Genomic DNA, 22,798 nt, shown 5'->3' with positions numbered 1-22,798 from the left:
TTAAAACTGCCTTTCTGCTTGCCATCATCTCTGCTCACAGGGTGAGTGAGCTCCAAGCCCTTTCTTCTAAGCCTCCTTTCCTGGCTGTTCATCCGGACAAAGTTGTCCCCGCACTAGGCCTTCTTTCCTTCCCAAAGTGGTTACCTCTTTCCATATTGGTCAGGCCATCACTTTGCCTACCTTCTTTCTGCCTCTGCATCCTTCTAAAGAGGAAGAGGCGCTCCACCGCCTGTAATCAAAATGTTTGCTTTCGTTCTATCTGGATTGCACAAAACAATTCCGGGTGTATGACGAGCTCTTTATTGGTTTTGTGGGTGCCAAGCAAGATCGGACTGTGTAAAAACAAACCATCTCCCGATGGGTCGTTCTTTGCATTAAAATCTGCTATTCCTTAGCAAAAAAGGGAACCTTCAGTGTTGATGGTGACTTGGTTTCTGAGGCCACCAGAAGCCCACCGTCAACCCTTTCCAGCAAAGTGGCAACCTTTTGCTTGAGGGAGGATACCTCAGCTCTCAAGGATTCAATCTGGTCTTTTAGTGACTGGATCACACCAATAGTGGTTTTAGTTGTCTCTAAAGTACCTATAGGATCAACGCCACCCTCCTCCTCCCCCACCCTTTCTTCCTCTACTTTGAGGGCTTCAAATCTATTGTGACACTCAATATCGACAGTAGATGTTATACTATGCACTCTTCGAGGATCAACACCAGGTTGAGTAACAGTTACACTTTACCCCACTCCGGGCAAGTCAGTATCTAAGGCCTTGCTATGCCTGTTGTTATGCTTTCTGGATATCGGTGGGGTTTGTTTAGCGGTCTTTTTTGCTGGTGGAGGTTCAGGTGAGGTAGCAGTCGTCGATCCAAAGGGTCCAGCATCTAAGGCTTTACTTTGTCTTTTGTCTGGCTTTTTAAACATCAGAGGGATCTGTTTAGCTATTTTCTTTGCTGGGGGCGGATGGGGTGAAATGGCAGTCATTAAACCAAGGGCGTTATCAATGCCGATGGGGCTGCCACAAGAGGGAGAAGGACTTGGTGGATCAGAATTGACTATATCCTGGCATTCTGCCAAGATAGTCTCAATCCTATCCATTGTCTCTTAGCAAACCACATTTGATGGCCTATTAGAACCCAGTGGCTGTCCCTTGGCCTTCCTTTTACCCATTATTTATTCTAGACTTGGCAGTTCTAAGACACAGGGTAGAACCAAATGGGTAGATCAAGAACAGGGGTCGATTGCCCACCGTCCCCACAACACCTAGAAACAAAACAACAGTAATGGGGTGCTTTTCCTGGCAAAAAATTCACTAGTAAATTAGTAGAATTTATAAAGTGCAAGGTCTAAAGTGCTAGTGCTAAAGGTTTGGGAGTAAGGTCAAGGTCAAGGTGCCTACTGCAGGATAAAATTATACAAAGTTCAAAAAGCTAAAATACAATCACATGATAGAAAAATATTAGGAACAAGTTAAAAAGACTAATTATCACTGATTCCACTCAATAATCACTGTGATCTCAATAGGAGTATTCAAGGCAAATTCAACATAAATTAGCTACACTTCAGGGAACAACAGGAAAAGTTTGGAGGAAATAAGGGAGGGGAGACCAGTTCTGGTGGCTTACAGCTCGCAGCTGCCAATTGCAGAAATTCCTTACAGCCAAGGCAGTAGGCCAAGGCAAAATAGGCAACAGAGAGAGCACACCAATCCTTGGCTGGACAGTCACGGGGGGGGGGATTGGTAGATTAAGGTCTCACCGTCTGCTTCGTTATGGTCGTTGTTTGATGTTCATGCCTTTTTCAAGCTCAAAATCTGCCGCGGCCTCCTTTAGCGAAGTCCAAGTCCTCAAACCAAAGACCAAAACCTTTGGGGCTACCCTGCCTTGGTCTGCCAGGGACGGGACACTTCATCTTCAATATATAGAGAACAGGAAGCACTTCTGGGGATTATAGGGCTAAGAATAATACTAAGGGAAACACAGTCACACACCACAATTAAAAAGAGTCACGCAAATACCTTATTTCTGAACCGTGTGTTAGGGAAGCCCAGGCCTGACCACAGAAATCCAGAAAACATTATCCAAGAGACCTGGCCTCTTCCGACTTCGCCCAGGCACGCCCTTGCACATCCCGCGCAAGCCCTGTGGTGGTTTTTAAGTGCCTCCTGGCACAAAAAAGGGTCTGGTGTCGGCCGCGGGGCTGCAGGGCACGTTGGGGGAAGGAGTCCCCTTGATAGCAGGCAGGCAGGACAAAGCAAACGAGACGGGCTCCCACGGGAGCCCTGTGGTGGTTTTTAAGCACCTCCTAGCGCGAAAACGGGTCTGGCGTCGGCTGTGGAGCCGCAGGGCATGTTGGAGGATGCAGTCTCTTTGATAGCAGGCAGGCAAAAATAGAAGAGACGGGCTCCCCCGGAATATATTTACATATCAAGTTACTCCTCTGGGATGCAGGACTCTCACGCAGTCTCATTGGTCTCACAACCATCAGTAAACCTTGTGTCATGCATAACACCTTAGCCAGTCTTGGTTTTTTGCAACACCGCACTTTGTGGGTTGGGCTATTTTGGTCAAAATGTTAGGAATTAAATCGTAAATTGATGAATGCAAAGTTTAATAAACCAGGACGGCTGAAGGTGGCACACAATTGTTCCGTTGGATTTAATCCTGTAAATATTTTCAGTTCACATTTGGAAACATTTTCAATTGACGATACATATTCATTACAAAAACATAGATACACTTAACTAAACGATATAAACATTTGCAAAATTGGACACCACTATAATCATTAGTACACTCACCCATGAGAACAACATTCATACTACTCATACATCCTCAGTCAACAACGTACAATATGAGACAGTGATACTCAATAAATAAATCTTTACACAAAGGCCATCAATAAACACGACTGTGCATAGTAATGAATCTCAATACTATATTTTACGCAAGATTGGCCGTAGAAGAAAAAAGGTCTACGCGATTCGAATCCCTTTGTAGACAGGGATTCTCATCAGGACCAACACTTGGCTGCAAACAAAGCAGAGAAGAAAAAATTTACTAAGCTGACCCACTTTGTAGGCGTAAGACTGCTGTGTGAAAATAGTTCTTACCTTAATCTAAGGAGGGGGGAACTCAACCCAAGTCCTAAAACAAGCAAAATCGACAAATTGTTACCTCTTTCAGTTTTAACAACTAATCAAGACCACCACCTTAAAAACGCTGTCAACAACCACACAAAAACGACACAAACACGAAACCTAGTTTTTCTTACTAGTGAGGCTTTAGAGTGTGTAAAAGGGTGTCGAGTCAACTAAAGGCACTTCTTTCCGGCGTTTAGGAATCAACGAACATTAGAAGAGTCACGAGTATTACGAGTGTTACAGGTGCTCTGGACGATCTGTAAACATAGAGGAGCAGCCTATCACAAAATGCTTCGGTGATGCAACATTTTTCTTGAGCTTTTACGGGAGTGTGTGGGCGCTTACCTCCAAAGGAGAGAGTAGGAGGAGTTAATTTGCTCACACGGTCGTCTGCTCTCCGGAGCAAGGACTAGCGAGGCATGAACTAAGCCGGCCGTCTGGGGAAGTTTTCCGCAAGTGACGAATCTGGGGAATACAAAATGCGGCGTCAGGTGATGTGCGCCTGAGAGTCGAACAGAGTTAGTGGAGTCTGTTGAAAAGCGGGAGCTATTACCTCGAGAAACAGCAATGTCCGTGTTTCTTTGCCTCAGTTGTTTGTCACCCAGTAGGTACGAGCTATCCAATTGGAGCCACTTTTTAAACACGCGCGGGAATCGCGGCTGAGGGATTTCTGGGATTTGTAGTTCAGCTAGAATGTGTAAAGAATCTATTATTTGGGGATGTTCCCAAGATGGGAAAAGAACAAAGCGAAGGAATTTGTGGAATGATGGAAATGAAATACAATAAATACAGATGGAATAACACCCTTGGGGGATCAAAGCCGTAATTTCGAATCATTGGTGCGTTAGTGCTGATAAACTCCAATGCACATGTAAGTTGAAGTTTGCTCCAGGGATATTTAACCAATAGTGTAAATGAAGACAAAGCTTATTCAATCACTGTGTAGACGACGATCATAAATTGTATATCTCAGAAAGTTCATTTAGTCCATCTACCGACGTATTAAATTTGATGATAAGCATAGCCTCTCTCTGGAGTAGTTTAGTATCCAGGTCGCCACCTCTCTGGTCTTGTTCCACTCTGGAAATCACTGACCATTTGAGATCCTTTTCTGTATGTTTTTTCAACAGCCAATGATTCACCAATGGGGCATTTGGGACATTTTTACGAATCCGGGATTTATGTTGCTGGATTCGATACCTTACCTCCTGGTTTGTCTTGCCAATGTAGAGTTTATTGCACGGGCAGCAAATGCCATATACTACAAACTTTGATTTACAATTCGAAAAGCTATCATGTTTCCAATATATCCCATTGTGGGCAAATAAATTTCCTTCAATGGTAGAGTCACAGCATACACATGTCCCACACCTGTGGTGTCCCTGTATGGGCGGTAGGCACAACATATTTCTTATGTCAGCACCTTTTGTTTTGGGTAGCGCTGCTCGCACTATCTGGTTTGCGATGTTTTTATCTTTCCTGAATGCAAACAACGGGATCTCGTTTAATGTTTTGTCCAAGTTCTTTATCAGGTGCCAATTTTGGTTGATGATTTTCTTAAACCAATTGGATGTTGGGCTGAATGTAGAGACGCAAACAATTCTCTCCGTTTTTGATTTTTCACGTCTTTCCAGTAGCGTTTCTCGTGGTGTCCACCATGCTCTTTTAATGGCTCTTTTCAAGAGTTTTTTTGGGTATCCTCTAGCCAGTAGGTTAGCCTTAAGCTTCTCTGCATGAAGAAAGTATTCATCTCTAAATGAGCAATTTCTGCGGATTCGCAGGAATTGCCCATAGGGCAAATTCTCTCTTAAGCTGCGTGGGTGGTTGCTTGAGTAGTGCAGCGCTCGATTTCGGTCAGTTTCTTTCTTGTATAATGTAGTCATTAGGCGTCCGTCTGCAGGGTATACCTCGACGTGCAAGAAAGGCATTTTAGATTTAGAATAATTCATACTGAATTTTATATCAGGTGTCCTGTTGTTGAGCCAATTGAGGAAGGATTGTAGCTTTTCCTCATCGCCAGACCAAACCATAAAGACGTCGTCGATGTATCGGACCCAGCTGCTGATACAGTCAGAAAATGGGTTGTTATTATGGACAAATTTATCCTCATATTTGGACATATAGAGGACCGCTAGCTCAGGGGCAAAGGGACAGCCCATAGCCAAGCCTTTAATTTGATAATAGAAGTCCTCTTTGAAGCAAAAATAGTTGTTTTTTAAGGCAAACGTAGCTAGCTCCATAATGAATTCAGTCGGGATTTTTTCAGGTTTGGGTCTGCTGTCTAAGAATGTTTTGATCACCGCTAGGCCTTCATCTTGCGGAATCTCCGTATACAGTGATGTTACGTCTAGCGTCACTAAGAACTGTGAGTCTTCTTCAAAGTCCATTGTCTCTAGTTTGTTTAAAAAATCGGTGGTATCCTTTAGATAAGATTTTACTTCTGACATAAATGGTTTTAAGAAAAAGTCCACAAATTTTGAAATGGGTTCTGTTAATGACTCGCATCCGGAGACTATTGGTCTCCCCGGTGGATGATGTTGATCTTTGTGTACTTTAGGAAGTACATAAAAAACCGGGGTGCGGGGATGGGTGTTTTTTAGATACTCATTCTTTTTTTACCCAAGAATCCTTGGTCAAAACCTTGTTGCAGCATGTGAAAGAGTTTGTTCTGTAATTCACATGTAGGATCTTTTGTTATCTTCCTGTAGCAGAATTGGTTAGAGAGTTGTCTATTCACTTCGGTAGTGTACCGTTCGGTTGCCCATACAACGATGGATCCTCCCTTGTCAGCTTGTTTAATTGTTATTGAAGAGTCGTTTTTCAGATCAAGTAAAGCTTCTTTTTGAGCCTTGGTGATATTAGGTTTGACATATTTCTTTTTTTGTTTTTCAACTTCAGCTATTGCTGAAAGGATCACTTTTTCAAAAGTTATAACCTCTTTGGGGACCTTAGACGCTGGGGGGCAGAACCTTGATTTTTTCTTTAATCCAGTTGTTTCTGTACTGTCTTCTATGGGGTTTCCCAGAAAAAAGGTTTTAAGCCGAATTTTGCGGCAGAACTCAATGAACTCTGTCTTAAGTTGTACAAAATTGGTCCCTTTTGTTGGTACGAAGGATAGTCCTTTTTCCAAAACACTGAGCTCTGCGTCTGTTAAGACTTTCTCTGATAGATTAATGATTGGTGAAACAGTTAGTTCTTGTAATTTTGGCGTCTTGTTGACATCTCCCATGGTTGACTAAAGAAAAAATCAAGGTTCTGCCCCCCAGCGTCTAAGGTCCCCAAAACATCATCCACCGGGGAGACCAATAGTCTCCGGATGCGAGTCATTAACAGAACCCATTTCAAAATTTGTGGACTTTTTCTTAAAACCATTTATGTCAGAAGTAAAATCTTATCTAAAGGATACCACCGATTTTTTAAACAAACTAGAGACAAGGGACTTTGAAGAAGACTCACAGTTCTTAGTGACGCTAGACGTAACATCACTGTATACTTAGATTCCGCAAGATGAAGGCCTAGCGGTGATCAAAACATTCTTAGACAGCAGACCCAAACCTGAAAAAATCCCGACTGAATTCATTATGGAGCTAGCTACGTTTGCCTTAAAAAACAACTATTTTTGCTTCAAAGAGGACTTCTATTATCAAATTAAAGGCGTGGCTATGGGCTGTCCCTTTGCCCCTGAGCTAGCGGTCCTCTATATGTCCAAATATGAGGATAAATTTGTCCATAATAACAACCCATTTTCTGACTGTATCAGCAGCTGGGTCCGATACATCGACGACATCTTTATGGTTTGGTCTGGCGATGAGGAAAAGCTACAATCCTTCCTCAATTGGCTCAACAACAGGACACCTGATATAAAATTCAGTATGAATTATTCTAAATCTAAAATGCCTTTCTTGGACGTCGAGGTATACCCTGCAGACGGACGCCTAATGACTACATTATACAAGAAAGAAACTGACCGAAATCGAGCGCTGCACTACTCAAGCAACCACCCACGCAGCTTAAGAGAGAATTTGCCCTATGGGCAATTCCTGCGAATCCGCAGAAATTGCTCATTTAGAGATGAATACTTTCTTCATGCAGAGAAGCTTAAGGCTAACCTACTGGCTAGAGGATACCCAAAAAAACTCTTGAAAAGAGCCATTAAAAGAGCATGGTGGACACCACGAGAAACGCTACTGGAAAGACGTGAAAAATCAAAAACGGAGAGAATTGTTTGCGTCTCTACATTCAGCCCAACATCCAATTGGTTTAAGAAAATCATCAACCAAAATTGGCACCTGATAAAGAACTTGGACAAAACATTAAACGAGATCCCGTTGTTTGCATTCAGGAAAGATAAAAACATCGCAAACCAGATAGTGCGAGCAGCGCTACCCAAAACAAAAGGTGCTGACATAAGAAATATGTTGTGCCTACCGCCCATACAGGGACACCACAGGTGTGGGACATGTGTATACTGTGACTCTACCATTGAAGGAAATTTATTTGCCCACAATGGGATATATTGGAAACATGAGAGCTTTTCGAATTGTAAATCAAAGTTTGTAGTATATGGCATTTGCTGCCCGTGCAATAAACTCTACATTGGCAAGACAAACCAGGAGGTAAGGTATCGAATCCAGCAACATAAATCCCGGATTCGTAAAAATGTCCCAAATGCCCCATTGGTGAATCATTGGCTGTTGAAAAAACATACAGAAAAGGATCTCAAATGGTCAGTGATTTCCAGAGTGGAACAAGACCAGAGAGGTGGCGACCTGGATACTAAACTACTCCAGAGAGAGGCTATGCTTATCATCAAATTTAATACGTCGGTAGATGGACTAAATGAACTTTCTGAGATATACAATTTATGATCGTCGTCTACACAGTGATTGAATAAGCTTTGTCTTCATTTACACTATTGGTTAAATATCCCTGGAGCAAACTTCAACTTACATGTGCATTGGAGTTTATCAGCACTAACGCACCAATCATTCGAAATTACGGCTTTGATCCCCCAAGGGTGTTATTCCATCTGTATTTATTGTATTTCATTTCCATCATTCCACAAATTCCTTCGCTTTGTTCTTTTCCCATCTTGGGAACATCCCCAGATAATAGATTCTTTACACATTCTAGCTGAACTACAAATCCCAGAAATCCCTCAGCCGCGATTCCCGCGCGTGTTTAAAAAGTGGCTCCAATTGGATAGCTCGTACCTACTGGGTGACAAACAACTGAGGCAAAGAAACACGGACATTGCCGTTTCTCGAGGTAATAGCTCCCGCTTTTCAACAGACTCCACTAACTCTGTTCGACTCTCAGGCGCACATCACCTGACGCCGCATTTTGTATTCCCCAGATTCGTCACTTGCGGAAAACTTCCCCTGACGGCCGGCTTAGTTCATGCCTCGCTAGTCCTTGCTCCGGAGAGCAGACGACCGTGTGAGCAGATTAACTCCTCCTACTCTCTCCTTTGGAGGTAAGCGCCCACACACTCCCGTAAAAGCTCAAGAAAAATTTTGCATCACCGAAGCATTTTGTGATAGGCTACTCCTCTATGTTTACAGATCGTCCAGAGCACCTGTAACACTCGTAATACTCGTGACTCTTCTAATGTTCGTTGATTCCTAAACGCCGGAAAGAAGTGCCTTTAGTTGACTCGACACCCTTCTACACACTCTAAAGCCTCACTAGTAAGAAAAACTAGGTTTCGTGTTTGTGTCGTTTTTGTGTGGTTGTTGACAGCGTTTTTAAGGTGGTGGTCTTGATTAGTTGTTAAAACTGAAAGAGGTAACAATTTGTCGATTTTGCTTGTTTTAGGACTTGGGTTGAGTTCCCCCCTCCTTAGATTAAGGTAAGAACTCTTTTCACACAGCAGTCTTACGCCTACAAAGTGGGTCAGCTTAGTAAATTTTTTCTTCTCTGCTTTGTTTGCAGCCAAGTGTTGGTCCTGATGAGAATCCCTGTCTACAAAGGGATTCGAAACGCGTAGACCTTTTTTCTTCTACGGCCAATCTTGCATAAAATATAGTATTGAGATTCATTACTATGCACAGTCGTGTTTATTGATGGCCTTTGTGTAAAGATTTATTTATTGAGTATCACTGTCTCATATTGTACGTTGTTGACTGAGGATGTACGAGTAGTATGAATGTTGTTCTCATGGGTGAGTGTACTAATGATTATAGTGGTGTCCAATTTTGCAAATGTTTATATCGTTTAGTTAAGTGTATCTATGTTTTTGTAATGAATATGTATCGTCAATTGAAAATGTTTCCAAATGTGAACTGAAAATATTTACAGGATTAAATCCAACGGAACAATTGGTTGCTAGTGTCTCTGCTTCACTCAGGTCACTTTTAAAGTTCAGGCAATTTACACGCAGCATTGGCTTTTGCTTTCGGTTTTTTATCATAATTGGTTTGGCCTTGCTGCCACATGAGCCAGAACCCCTTATTGGTTTTTTAGAAGGTGGCACACGGCATGCAGTAACCAGTCCCTCCACATGCAGCCACCAACCACCTTGTCAGGATCATTCCTGGACAGTCTGGAGTCTCAAGCCTTGTTTACCTCCTAACAAGTCATGTAGTCTTCGAAATGGCTAGTCAGAAACAGCATAACACTAGGCAAAAAGTGGAGGTAACCATAAAAGCAGATTCTACTTTCCTACACAGATTTAGTCATCTTATTTGCAATGAGAAATTTCTTCCTAAGATTTTTCCTGGGCATTTAATATTTGAAGGTTTTACTTCAAGATCGTAGGCTGCAGTTTCTAGGTATTGATTGGTATTTGGGTCATTATGAATACTAATTGCACTTTTTCTTGTTCAGTCTTTTTTATGTCTGGCTACGAAATATTTTGTTTAAGCCGGTTTTTAAGATTGTTAATATATTTCCATGTGTAAAGAAGCCTTATAGTCAAGTAGTTTGGAATATTAGCATTCATATTCTTTGCTTTTGTGTATTTGTACTTTTACATGTATGTTTTACTTAAATAATTTTTCCAATATTATCATTTTCTGATGATTATAAGTATCATAACATTGGACTGTAGTACGCTTGTTAATAATAATTTGAAGCTTTATGAAAGCAGTCTGAAGCAGCAAGTCTTTATAATATTATTTATGGAAACAAAGATGATCATCATTTGGCTGTACTTTTTACACCTGCTATTGTGGAGGAGCATTGTTTAACAATCTTGTCTACAATATTTTATAAATGTTGACATAAGCAATGTTTCTGGGTTTGACTCCACAAAATTAGTTCATTAAATGAGGAGAGAGGCATTACAGTGTAAGTAACTGATTATTTATTTTGTTCCATGTTTGTTTTTAGGTGAATCACCTTAGCCTTGAAGAGTGTGTAGACAATGATCCATGTAAATTTGCACTATTATCCAGATCTGCTGATGGTGTGGAAATGTATATTTTACATTCTACAAGTCCTGGAGTACGCCAGTTATGGATCCATGAAATCAACCAAATTTTGGAAAATCAACACAATTTTCTAAATGGTAAATCACTTTTCTTTCAGTTTGGTGGCCCTTGATATTCTAAACCATAATGCCCTACACATTGAACCATAGCTTCTTTATGGTCTGTTTTTCAATAGTGCTGATGGTATATCTTTCTAATCAAAGAATTCATCTTTTTGTTTACGAATTGACAGAATACGCACTCATGCTTATCTTTGCTGTGACAGGCTTCCTTAAAATGAAGTTTCTGATACAGTTTGTAACCTTTACGACTATGATAACCCTGAAATGTGGCTTGAGGGGTGGGCAATCAGAAATTAGTATGCCACACCTGAGGCTATTCTCATTGTAAGCATTTGGTAGTGTGATTAGCCTTGACTCCGACTAGACAGTTGCTCAAATTATTTTCTGGACAGGACTCATTTAGAAGAGGTGGCAAAGTAGTTGGGCCAGAGCAAGAGAGACATTTCAGTAAAACTCTTCAAGGTAATACATTTAGATCTGTTGCTGCAGTGCAAACTCCCTCGTTCACACAATAATATATTTGTATAGCCTGGATAACAGTTTGACTGACTCAAGGGTATTACTCAGGATACTGATAATAAACATTTAAAGGACCCACACTTGGGGGCGTAGCCAAGCAACACAGCCGACTAGGCACTCCTTAGCGGCGCTTCCATCGGTAAAATTAATTTCTGATTAATACATCTGCCTGTAGATTCCTCACCTTTTGAATTATCCCAATGCACAGCATTCCACAGAGACTTTTCTCCTCAGTTCTCCCACTTCGATGAGGACATCACAATGGAACGGCTCCACACGTGACTCCGTGTGACGTCATCGGAGCCATAAGAAGAACTCGTCGTCGTGCTGACGTCAGTTCCCTTTTTTCCACTCCATCGACACATAACTGTTTTTCCAGGCTCTCCATTTCTGGGAGATTTCTTCAATACTGTTGCTGCGACTTTGTAGCTTCTGAAGATGTCTCCTCCTAGGAAGTCGGGATTCAAGCCTTGCAGGGAATACGGAAACCAGATGTCCATCACTGACCCGCATGAAGATTGTGTTTTTTGTATTCTGAGCACAATGTCAGAACATATGCTTTGTGCAAACGGATGAATCCGAAGGCCCTGAAGGAGAGGGAGGCCAAGTTATTCATGGCCAAAGCTAAGAGGCAAAATACGGGTCGCAGGAGGTCTCGGACCTTGAAGTTGCTGACGCCTCATACTTCGAGATCCTCCAAGAAGCATAAGAAGAAGCAGCGTCACTCTTCGAAGGATGTGACTCCGAAGTTGGTGTCTCTGAGTCCTAGGCGACATTGCAGAGATTAAATATCTCCAGCACCTTCTCCAGGGATGTCTCCAGCTCCATCTCCGGCACCCAGGGATGTTACTCCAACTCTGAGGAATGTTACTTCTCTGGAGCCGAGGTCTGTGACTTCACCTCCGGCGCCGAGAACTCCGACTCTACAGCCTGAGCCGAATTTGGTGCCTCCACGTACGGCTCCAGAGCAGTACGTGGTATCGAGCATTCCCAACTCCGGGATCGGATCATCTCATTTTTTAAATGTTATGTTTAGCATTTTCGCAAAGGCTGCAAGTACATCTAGTGCACCTGCCGGCCCCATGGGTCCACTTGCATACTCTCTTGGAGGGTTTCCCCCCTCATTTTCTGCAGGCACCTGTCATGCCTGTGACTCCAGTTAGTTGGCCTCCACTGGTGCCGTTAAATTTTCAAGAGGGTCTTGGCCCTTTGGATGGCTTATCTCTGGCGCCGTCTGGATTCAATCCGGCGCCAGCTTGACCTCAGCTGATGTTATTCCCGGTTTCTTGGGATGCTACTGCAACTCCGAAGTTATCTGCGCCTCCTCTGGCGTCGGCGATAGTGAGAATGAGATCTCAGAAAGAGGCTCAAAGGCTGTTGGAAGATGAAGAATGCAAAGAGGAGCATGAGGGGGCGGGCAATTTCGACCACGGTGGCGCTTCGTCGCCACGCCTGGCTACGGTCCACGTCTTTCTCGGGGGATGTCCAGAGTACCCTCATGGATATGCTCTTTGATGGCACTCGCCTTTTTGTCGAGAAGGCGGATAGTGCGCTGGCTCGTTTCAAGGACTCCCGGGCTACGGCCAAGTCCTTGGGTCTCTCGGCCCGCGGCCGCAAACTTCCGCCTTTCGTGGCCTAGGAAGGGGCGCCTCCTCACGTCCGCCTAGCCACCTGCCGCAGAACCAACCTGCACGCGGTCGCAGACGTGGATTCCGCCGAGGCGGTACTGGAGGACAATGTGCCGGACAGTCCACATCCACCCCAGCAGCATCCGCCTCAAAGCCCTCCTAGTCCGAGCTTTCAGGCCCATTCCACGCCAGTGGGCGGCAGAGTTCGCCATCACCTGCTCCACTGGCGTTCCATCACGTCGGACAGGTGGGTGCTGCAAATCGTCCGAAGGGGCTACTCCCTCCCCTTCGAGACGACCCCTCCAGCGATGACACCACAGTACCACCGCATGTCGGGGGATCACTTGAATCTTCTCTGGGAGGAAGTTACTGCCCTCTTGGCCAAAGAGGCCGTCGAGCGCGTTCCTGGTCCAGAAGTAGATCGTGGTTGCTATTCCCACTACTTCCTGGTTCCCAAAAGGGCAAAGGGGGCCTACGCCCTATCTTGGACCTCAGGAGCGTCAACGCCTTCCTCCGGAAGGAGCGGTTCAAGATGCTCACCTTGGCTCAGGTTCTGGCTGCCCTAGACCCAGGAGACTGGATGGTAGCGTTGGACTTGCAGGACGCTTATTTTCACATCCCCGTCCTGCCGGCCCACCGGCGTTACCTGCGGTTCACGGTGGGTCAGGAGCATTTTCAATTCACTGTGCCCCCCTTTGGCCTCACCAGTGCCCCTCGGGTGTCCACGAAAGTGATGGCGGTGGTCGCAGCTCATCTACGCAGATCAGGGGTTCCAGTCTTCCCCTATCTCGACGACTGGCTGTTGAAGGTGGGCTCGCCCCAGGCAGTCGTCTCCCACCTCCAGACTACGGGCGACCTCCTGCATTTGCTGGGGTTCTCCATCAATGTGCCGAAGTCACACCTGAGACCCTCCCAGAAGCTCCTCTTCTTCGGAGCGGTTCAAAATTCGGCGCAGTTCCGGGCCTATCCTCCGGAGCAGCGGGTCCGGGATATTCAGGCTCTGATACCCATCTTTCGGCCTCTATCCTCCGTTTCGGTCTGGTTGGTGCTGCGGCTTCTGGGGCTGATGGCCTCCTGCATCCTGTTGGTGCATTACGCCAGGTGGCGAATGCGGCCTCTGCAGTGGGACCTGAATTTCAGTGGGCCCAGCATCGTGGCAATCTGTCTGACCATGTCTTGATCTTGGAGTGCACTGCAAAGCAGTTGCAGTGGTGGCTCACGAACCGCGATTGGGTCAGCGGCAGATCCCTCTCCCTACCCCAACCGGAGCACGTAGTAGTGACGGATGCGTCCCTCCTGGGATGGGAGGGCCACATGGGGGAGGCGGAGATCAGAGGACTCTGGACTCCGGCGGAGACTCTGCTCCATATTAACCTTTTGGAGCTGAGAGCGATCCGACTTGCACTGAAGGCATTCCTTCACGTTGTCCGGGGAAGTGTGGTGTAGGTGTTCACGGACAAAACCACCGCCATGTGGTATTGCAACAAACAGGGCGGGGTGTGGTCGTGGACCCTTTGTCAGGAGGCTCTGCACCTCTGGACATGGCTGGAACACCAGGGCATCACCCTGGTGGTTCAACATCTGGCGGGCTCTGTGAACGCCAGAGCAGACGATCTCAGCCACCGGTGCACGATGGATCACGAATGGCGACTAAACTCGGACCTTTCGGCCTCTTTCGGCAGTGGGGAGAGCCTTGGTTAGATCTATTCGCCAACGTAGAGAACGCGCAATGTCCGCAGTTCTGCGCGTTGGAGTTTCCAAGGCGGCACTTGCTCGGGATGCCTTTCGTCACGAGTGGAGTTGCGGTCTGTTGTACGCCTTTCCGCCTATACCACTTCTGCCCAGAGTGCTGAAGAAGATCAGGCGCGACCGGGCCCAAGTCATCTTAGTGGCACCGGATTGGGCACGAAGGTACTGGTATCCCGAGCTACTCAGTATGTCAATCGATCCTCCATCTCGACTGCCTCTTCGGGAGGACCTTCTGTCGCAGCAGCAGGGGACGGTTCTCCACCCGAACCTGTCCAGTCTCCACCTCCATGCGTGGACATTGAGCGGCGACAGTTGATGCTATTTGACTTGCCTCTGTGACGTTATTCTGGCAGCCAGGCGTCCCTCCACTAAAACGGTATACGCCTGCAGGTGGAACAAATTTGTGGCATGGTGCACAGCAAAGGCTGTGGATCCCCTTTCCGCCCCTCTTTCTGACATTCTCCTCTTTCTTATCTCTCTAGCCCAGCAGGGCTCTGCTCTGGGCACTTTGAAAGGTTATCTATCAGCTATCTCTGCTTTCTTACGACTTCCTGATCAGCCTTCTCTTTTCAAATCCCCTGTTGTTTCTCGTTTCCTTAAGGGCATTACTCACATGTTTCCTCCTGTCCCCTTCATAATGCCTCTGTGGGATTTGAATTTAGTTTTGACCTTTCTGATGTGCGCTCCCTTTGAGCCTCTTCACAATTGTCCCATTCGTCTTTTGACTCTTAAGACTGCTTTCCTGGTAGCTATCACCTCGGCTAGACGGGTGAGTGAGCTCCAGGCGTTATCGTCTAAGCCTCCTTTTCTTTCTGTTCATCCGGACAAGGTTGTCCTCCGGACTCGTCCTTCCTTTCTTCCAAAAGTGGTAACTCCCTTTCACATCGGGCAATCTGTCACCTTGCCCACCTTCTTTCCACCTCCGCATCCTTCGAAAGAGGAAGAGAGGCTCCACCGTCTGGACCCAAAACGGGCGCTGTCCTTTTATTTGGACCGCACCAAACAGTTCCGGCTGGACGACCAGCTTTTTGTTGGATACGTGGGTGCTAAGAAGGGAAGGGCAGTACACAAGCGGGCCATCTCACGGTGGGCCGTATTGTGTATAAAGGCTTGTTACTCCTTCGCTAAAAAGGACCCTCCTGTAGGGCTGAGAGCCCATTCCACCCGGGCCACAGCGGCTACTACTGCCCTGGGACGGGTAGTCCCTTTGCAGGACATCTGTCAGGCAGCAACGTGGGCCTCGCTGCACACGTTTGCCAAGCATTATTGCCTGGACAGCCAAGGCCGGAGAGATGGCTTCTTTGGCCGTTCTGTTCTCCAGGACTTTCTGGTGTGATCTTGGTTCACAGACCCACCACCGGGGTTGGTATTGCTGGGGTATCTATTCTAAGGTGAGGAATCTAACTAACGTGTTTCTTTCAGATGAACAAGTTACTTACCTTCGGTAACGATCTATCTGTAAGAAACATTAGTTAGTTAGATTCCTCACTGACCCACCCATCCTCCCCGTTCTGTGAACCGACATCTAGGGTTAAGGCTATCCTTTCTAGGGCCCTAGATTTTTTGGCACCAGTGTCGGTCTCTTGCATGGCTCTGCGTTCCTGGCGTGGAAAGCTATGTACAAGAACTGACGTCAGCGCGCGAGGGCGGCGTCTAAGTACTCCGACGACGTCATTCCGGCGCACGACGCCGACAACGGACGCGGAGTCGCAGACGACGCCTAGCGACGCGCAAGGGGTATTGCTGATGAAAAATCTTTCCAGTTCCAGCCTGACGCCTGGGGATATTCTAAGGTGAGGAATCTAACTAACTAATGTTTCTTTCAGATACATCGTTACCGAAGGTAAGTAACTTGTTCTGTAACATAGGTGCCCAGAATGCGGGAGTTGTTTCAGCAGTGTCGCTGTCACTCCTAGAGTTGTGCCCCCCTGTAGTGCAGAGAGATGGTACATTATAAACTCACATATATAAACAAACAACATGAACAAAGTCTGAGGAATGAATGGGCCGGTTAGATCGGCCCATGTCTTCTGGTGAGGGGAACGAAAGATGGCGTTCTTGGTGGCCATGTGTCTTCTTGAGGTCCCCCCCACTGCCACGGATAGCATCTGATGTGTGCCCCCTCTGTAGGTGAATGCAAAAAGAACAATTGATGGACAGAATGCAGAACAATGTTATACATTCACCCCAGTACAGAGATCTGGGCCTAAATCCATCGTTTTTTTGCTCACCATGCTATTCCAGTTTGGACCCAGCCATATGAAAATCAGTCTTGACACTGTGCCCAATGGGAGCAGTCCAGCCCGAACTGCCATGCCAGGTCCTCCCTGGACTGGACAGCACGGGACCAACGCATAGGCATACCCGTCCCACTCAGGGTGACCTGGCTTGGCAGTACGGGCTGGACTGTTCCCATGAGGCACAAGGTCAAGACTGATTTGCAAGTAGCTGGGTCTGAATTGAAGTGGCAAAGTGAGCTAAAGAATGATGATGGATTCAGTCCAGATCTGTGACTGGGGGTGAGTGTCTGAAACGTTTCAGTGCTCCGTCCATCATCTCCTTGTGTTCCCTCTGTTGGTGAGGCGAACTCTCTGTTTTCAGTCAGTGCCTCCCAAAGCTCCATCACCGGCTAGGCTCTCCAGGACCGCCTTCCTCTCCTGTGCCATCAGATCAGGATCCGATTATAGAGCCCTCTGCCTCGGGATCTCCTCCTTTGCCGTGACCAGCGGCCGGTCCTAGCTCCTGTCACGGGCACTCCTCCCGTAGGTACCTCTTGCAGTTCAATCCGGAGAAGGTCACAGGCCATGCTGATGGGGCCTAGTTGGTGGGCTTTCCCTTCCCAGGTGCAAACTCCTAAATCTACTGACTATCATTACCGGCGAGCTGGTAACTTCTTCTAGGAATACGTCCAATTTTAAGCCTTAAAAATGTCACTGTTGTGACGAAACACGTGTTGGCTGTTTCGTGTTTTCTGCATCAAGGACTGGATCACTATTTCATCATTATAGTGACTTTATCTTTGATTGTATCACTTGGGTGAAGTGTTTCAGTCTCTTTGCATTTTGTAACACTTCTGCGTTACTTTGATACCAACCAGGTCAAATCAATTAAATAAATTAGTGAATGTCCTGACAAACAAAATTTCCCGTGTTTCCTGTGTTAAGAGTATTCTATATTTATTTTGTCCTGACTTACCAGTGTCATTAATTGAGTTTCAATTTTGTTATGAGTGCCAGGGTTTATCTAGTGTTTGAAAGCTAATACGCAAGTCACACCTTGTTACTTGTGTTTTCTGCACCCGAGGTAGTGGGGTGTTTTTTACCTTGAGTGGCACCATTTCTACTTTTTCATGTTATCTGATTACACAAAATACTTTGTTGCTCATCCATAATTGATCTTGAAATGGATGTGCGACCCCTCTGTCCACCACTACCTTCTTTTAGATTTGTATATCCAGGTGAAAACTAGGCAAAAGGGGTGCCCCCATGTGTATGGGGCGTTGTGCTCTCAGAGGAATGTGGTCACTGGGTGGAACTCCCTCCGTTTCTGCAGCATGATCGCCGAGAGGAATTGAAACAACTTGAGCTGGTGGCCACAGGTTGGTGCCTCTAACTTCCCTAAGGAATCACTCTCTTAGGGGAAAGCTATGTACATATGCCAAGATGTCTGGCGGAGACATGTTCTGAGCCCGGGAATGGCCCACTCTGTGGACTCTGTCAAGACGGATATCCGACACCTGTGTATCTCCCAGGATCTGGGCCAAGAGAGCTTTGACGTAGTCTTCCACGTTATCTGCTTCAGCGGCCGTTGAGACATTCCTAATCCATATGTTGTTGCATCTTGATCTGTTCTCAAGGTCCTTGGCATGGGCCTGGAGATTCATGTGCCTATCGGTGAGGCAGATTTATTTCTGTCGGAGCTGCTGAAGTTCCTCGTCTCTGGTGATGTTATGAGACTCCAGTGTGTCCACTCTGTCCTCGATATCGGAGATCTCTTCCCGGACTACTTGCAGGTTCCACCGCAAGGTCTCCCATGATTGACTGCAGGTCTTCCTTGAGGGACATGAACAGGGCCTCAAGGTAGGATTGAGTGATCTGGGCCTCTCCATCGTCCAGGCTCTTAGGGGGCAGATAGGCAGCTGAGGGGCCCAGGCGCTCATGGGTTAAAGTCTTAGTGAGCATGTCCTTTAATGTACGGTCCTTTTTGGCTCTGGGAGCTACCATACTCCCGTACATAGTGCAGCGGACCTAGGTTTAGCTCTAGAAGGGGGGGGGGGGGAGTCTCTTCCACTACTGGGACAAATCGGCATAAGCAGGGGTCCCGTCAGCCCCTCCCTTTCAAGAGGGTGCAGTATCCTGGTCGTCGGTGCGTGGTGTTCACTATGAAGGCCCCGACCCAGGTCCTCCCCCGAGCCACAGGAGACCGTGCAGTGTCTCAGCCAGGTGGGGCGGGATTAAGTGGCCTCCAGAGTCCGGGCCCTCTCCCCAGGCATCTCTTGGATGCTTAGCGAGGTTCCCAATGCTTGATCAACACTGGGGAGGCCAAGCAGTGTGCCTCCTGGGGGCTAAAGTAACAAAACGTTGAGGAGTCCCTTTCCTCCACTCCACCCTGTACCTCACTCGCCCTTAGAATGATGTGATGGAAAGACCACATGCCTCCTCATCTCCACCGCCCTCCACTGCTTAGGGCCTCCTTTTTGACAGTCTCCTGGGACCCAGTCCGAGCCTTGCACCTCGAGCCTGTGCCGCCCTCAGGGGCCTATGCAAGCACTGGGCGTACACGGTGTCCGCTTCTACTAGGCCCAATTGCTGCCCACTTGGGTTGCCTGTTGCAAGTAGGGCCGTCTAGGCGTGCCCGAGTCCCGGTCTCTGCTACACAATCACCCCCACTCCCCCAGCGGCGGCGCAGGCCCACAGGTGCTGATCAGGCCCGGGCGCATCCCCAGCAGCATGGCGGCGCTGCAAACAAGAATCAGAGCACCCAGGGGTGCGCTGCAGTCCACCTGCCGCCTTCCGCTTCTTCGGCCACGGCCCCTCGTGTACTACCGCTGTCGTTCCTTGGCGTTCAGGGCACTAGGGACATCCGGGCCCCCCACCTACTCTCGTAACTCCTGGCACCAGGCTCCGCTGCTACCTTGCTACGGGGTCCACGCTCCCAGCAGCAGGGGCACCGAAGATTTAAAGGCGTTTCAACAGGGCCAGAGGGGAGGGACCAGAAAGCACGTCTGCTCACTCTGCCATCTTAGCCAAGCCCCTCTGACTGCATTTTATAATAAATCCAACACTGGCATCAGTGTGGGTTTATTTTGCTGAGCAGTTTGATACCAAACTCTTTAGCATTCAGTGAAGCCACCATGGAGCTGTGGAGTTAGTAATGCCAAACTCCCAGCCCATGTACTCAATATAGCTCCACCACAATTACAAGGTCTGTGAATGGCACAGACACTGTAGGTATATCGAAATCAAAAAGGAGAAAGAAGGAGCTGTGATCCATTCAGCTTCCTGTTGTAATACAAATAATCAATTGGGAATGGATCACTTGTACCAGAGTAACCAGGGTTCTGCGTTCTTATTGTCTTTCAATAGAAAAACCTCATTTACGTCTCAGGTCGTGTGGCGGTATATTTTGATTCTCCGCCTTAGGAACGTGACAGCTGCATCATTGGGTTTCTTTTTATATGCTATCCTCCACCCGGAGGAGAAATCACTGGTTATTACAGTAGTGATCAGTTTAAAAAAATGGTGAAGTGCTCAAGTGGTGAAGTGAATTAAAAAGGCCACGTATTACCTGAACTGTACCTTTATTCAGTTCGGTAGAGCGGCAAATAAAAACAGTGGTGTGCGTAAATAGACGTGTTGCCAGTCTAATGCACTAGCGTGTCCATGTGTGAGGTCGGCATGTTTCAGCCCCTTTGTGTTGCCCTAACGGGTCGGTGGGGCCTTCTTCAGGACCAGGTAGAGTGACGAATGCAAATTTGAGCAGTCTAGGGTCATAGTGCTCATGCAGCTATGCCCTCACCTGTGGTATACTGCACCATGCCTTAGCAGTGTGAGGCCTGCTAGAGGGTTGACTTACCTATGCCGTAGGCAGTGGTTAGTGGGAATGGCAGACATGGATGTGTAATCACTTATATATAGGATCACGCCCTCCTGGTTTCTTCAAATTACAATCTCGTACTCTGTTTATAGTGTGCTTGAAAGGGTCTTCCTCTCTGATCCTGGAGTGTATATAGAGGTATCAGTTAACAGCATTCCCTCCTTGGGGACTGTTCCCTTAATCACTACTGGTGTCCCTATTTAAAGGGGTTGTCTTCATTTCAATAACACAACTAGTGGTGGTAGTTCAATTGTAGTATTTTGTTGCACCAAGGTGGTTTTCAATCATTCTTCATCCCACCTGGTTAGGGTGTGTGCCATGTTGACTGTGAAGTTTTCTCTGCACCAAAACACACTGTCTGCAATGGCAGTGTGTATGTGTTTGGTGAGGGGTCTATGAGGGTGGCACAGTACATGCTGCAGCCCTTAGAGACCCTTTCTGGTCTACAGTGCTTGTGCTGGATTTTTTCCAGTCTGCTACCTGGGAGTCGCTTCGTTCATTTACAGAGCCCTACTACCTGGTCAGACAGGTCGGTGAGAAAGGCATTTTGCCTGCTCGGTCTTGCAGGATGTTTTGGTCTGAACCAGTTCACCCACCACCGAAAGTGTATGGCTTTGGCATCTATTCAAAAGGTGAGGAATCCGTGCTCAAAAGGTATCCATCAGAACAACATGTTACTTGCCTTCAGTAATGTTTTTTCTGGTACTCTAAATGCGTATCCTTCACTGACCCTTCCATCCTCCTTTTTCTGTGAACCAAGCTCTTTTCTCCAACTAAAAAGGTCCCAAGTCCAGAGATCTGCACACTAGTCCCTACTAATCTACTTATGGGCTCTGTGTCTATTGGCGTGAACAGGTTAGAAAGCAACTGAAATCCGTGCACATCGGAGTATTAGTGCAAAGCCGCACAATGCCACCTACCGACACGCAGGGGTCCTGCTGAATATTTTCTGGATTCAGTCTGATAGCTGGGGGATATTGAAAAGGTGCGGAATCTGCGGTTAAACAGAGTATCCACCATAAAGAGTGTTAACTGAATGCAAGTGATTTGTTAAACTGGGCCCAAAAATTCGAGTGGCTCCGGATTGGACAAGAGAGTGTGGTATCTGGAGCCTCTGGGCATTAGCACCCATCCTCTGACCAGGCTGCCACTTTGGGAGGATCCCCTATCTGAAAGAGACTATTAGTTATGGATTCCTCACCTTAGAATTATCCCCAGGCGTCAGACTGGAACCGGAGAATTTTTCTTCAGCAGTACCCCTGGGCATTGGTAGTTGGCGTCGGTCGAATCTGCATTCATCATTGGCATCGTGGTCGCCGGAATGACGTTGCGCTATCTACTTAGACGCCAACCCTGCACGTTGACGCCAGTTCTTTTTTTTCCTGCGCCAGCCAGCGTAGATCTGGAGAGAGCGGTACCTCGAGTCACTGTTGACTCTCTTTTTGCAACTATTGTCGACTTCTTTTTTCGAGTCTTTCGACTACTGCTGCACAGGGATGTCATCTCAGCAGACCAGATTCAAGCCTTGTGGCTTCTGCCACAAGCTGATGTCGGTGACGGACCTCCATCTTATGTGCCTCTGGTGCCTGGAGCCGCGACCACGACCCGAAGTCGTGCACCGACTGCCAGGCCATGGCCCTGAAGGCTCGAGAGGGAGGTCACGGGACAAGTCGCGGAGCCATCACCACCACTCCTCATCAAAGTCTTCGTCTTCGGGTAAGTCGAAGCACAAAAAGAAGGTGAAGAAGCACCGTCGCTCTTCCCGTTCACTCTGTCCGTCGGCCGAAGCGGGATGCGGACGGTAGTCGTCCGGCTCCAACCTCGAAGCCTGTTGAGTCGGCTCCGAGCTTCCCTCCCTTTCCGGGAGTGGGGCAACCCTAGCCCAACCTCATAGCTTTTACGAAGCCCTCCACTCTATTTTTTGGCATCCTGACACTGCCGGTGTGCCTTTGGGCCCCGCGGATTCGCTGGGGGGGGGTCTAGGACTTCGATGCCGGTGGCTTCGGTGCCGCAGTGCCCCCAGGGATCCAGGAGTGGATCTGGATCGGCGCCAATCACCCTTGTAACACCTCCTCTGGTGCTGAATCCAGTGGCGACACCTCCGCCCCCTCCGACACCGGTTGTGTCCCCAGCCGATGTCAACCCCAACCTCCCCCTTGATGTGGAGATGGAGCCGGA

At 47.2% G+C, this 22,798-nt stretch overlaps 1 protein-coding gene across 2 annotated transcripts in view; it reads left to right on the top strand.

Annotated features, from left to right (window-relative positions):
* Nucleotides 1-22,798, top strand: part of TRIO (trio Rho guanine nucleotide exchange factor) — a 4,621,980-nt gene that overhangs the window by 3,769,326 nt on the left and 829,856 nt on the right. For both annotated transcript variants that reach the window (XM_085606120.1, XM_085606121.1), the window contains exon 47: nucleotides 10,466-10,643. In XM_085606120.1, the coding sequence (XP_085462246.1) occupies nucleotides 10,466-10,643 (178 nt within the window). The remainder of the gene's footprint in view (nucleotides 1-10,465; nucleotides 10,644-22,798) is intronic.

The sequence above is a fragment of the Triturus cristatus genome, chromosome 5_1 (genome assembly GCF_964204655.1).
Source record: "Triturus cristatus chromosome 5_1, aTriCri1.1, whole genome shotgun sequence".
NCBI lineage: Eukaryota > Metazoa > Chordata > Amphibia > Caudata > Salamandridae > Triturus > Triturus cristatus.
The sequence above is the reverse complement of the archived record's forward strand: the minus strand, read 5'-3'. Positions and strand labels throughout refer to the sequence as shown.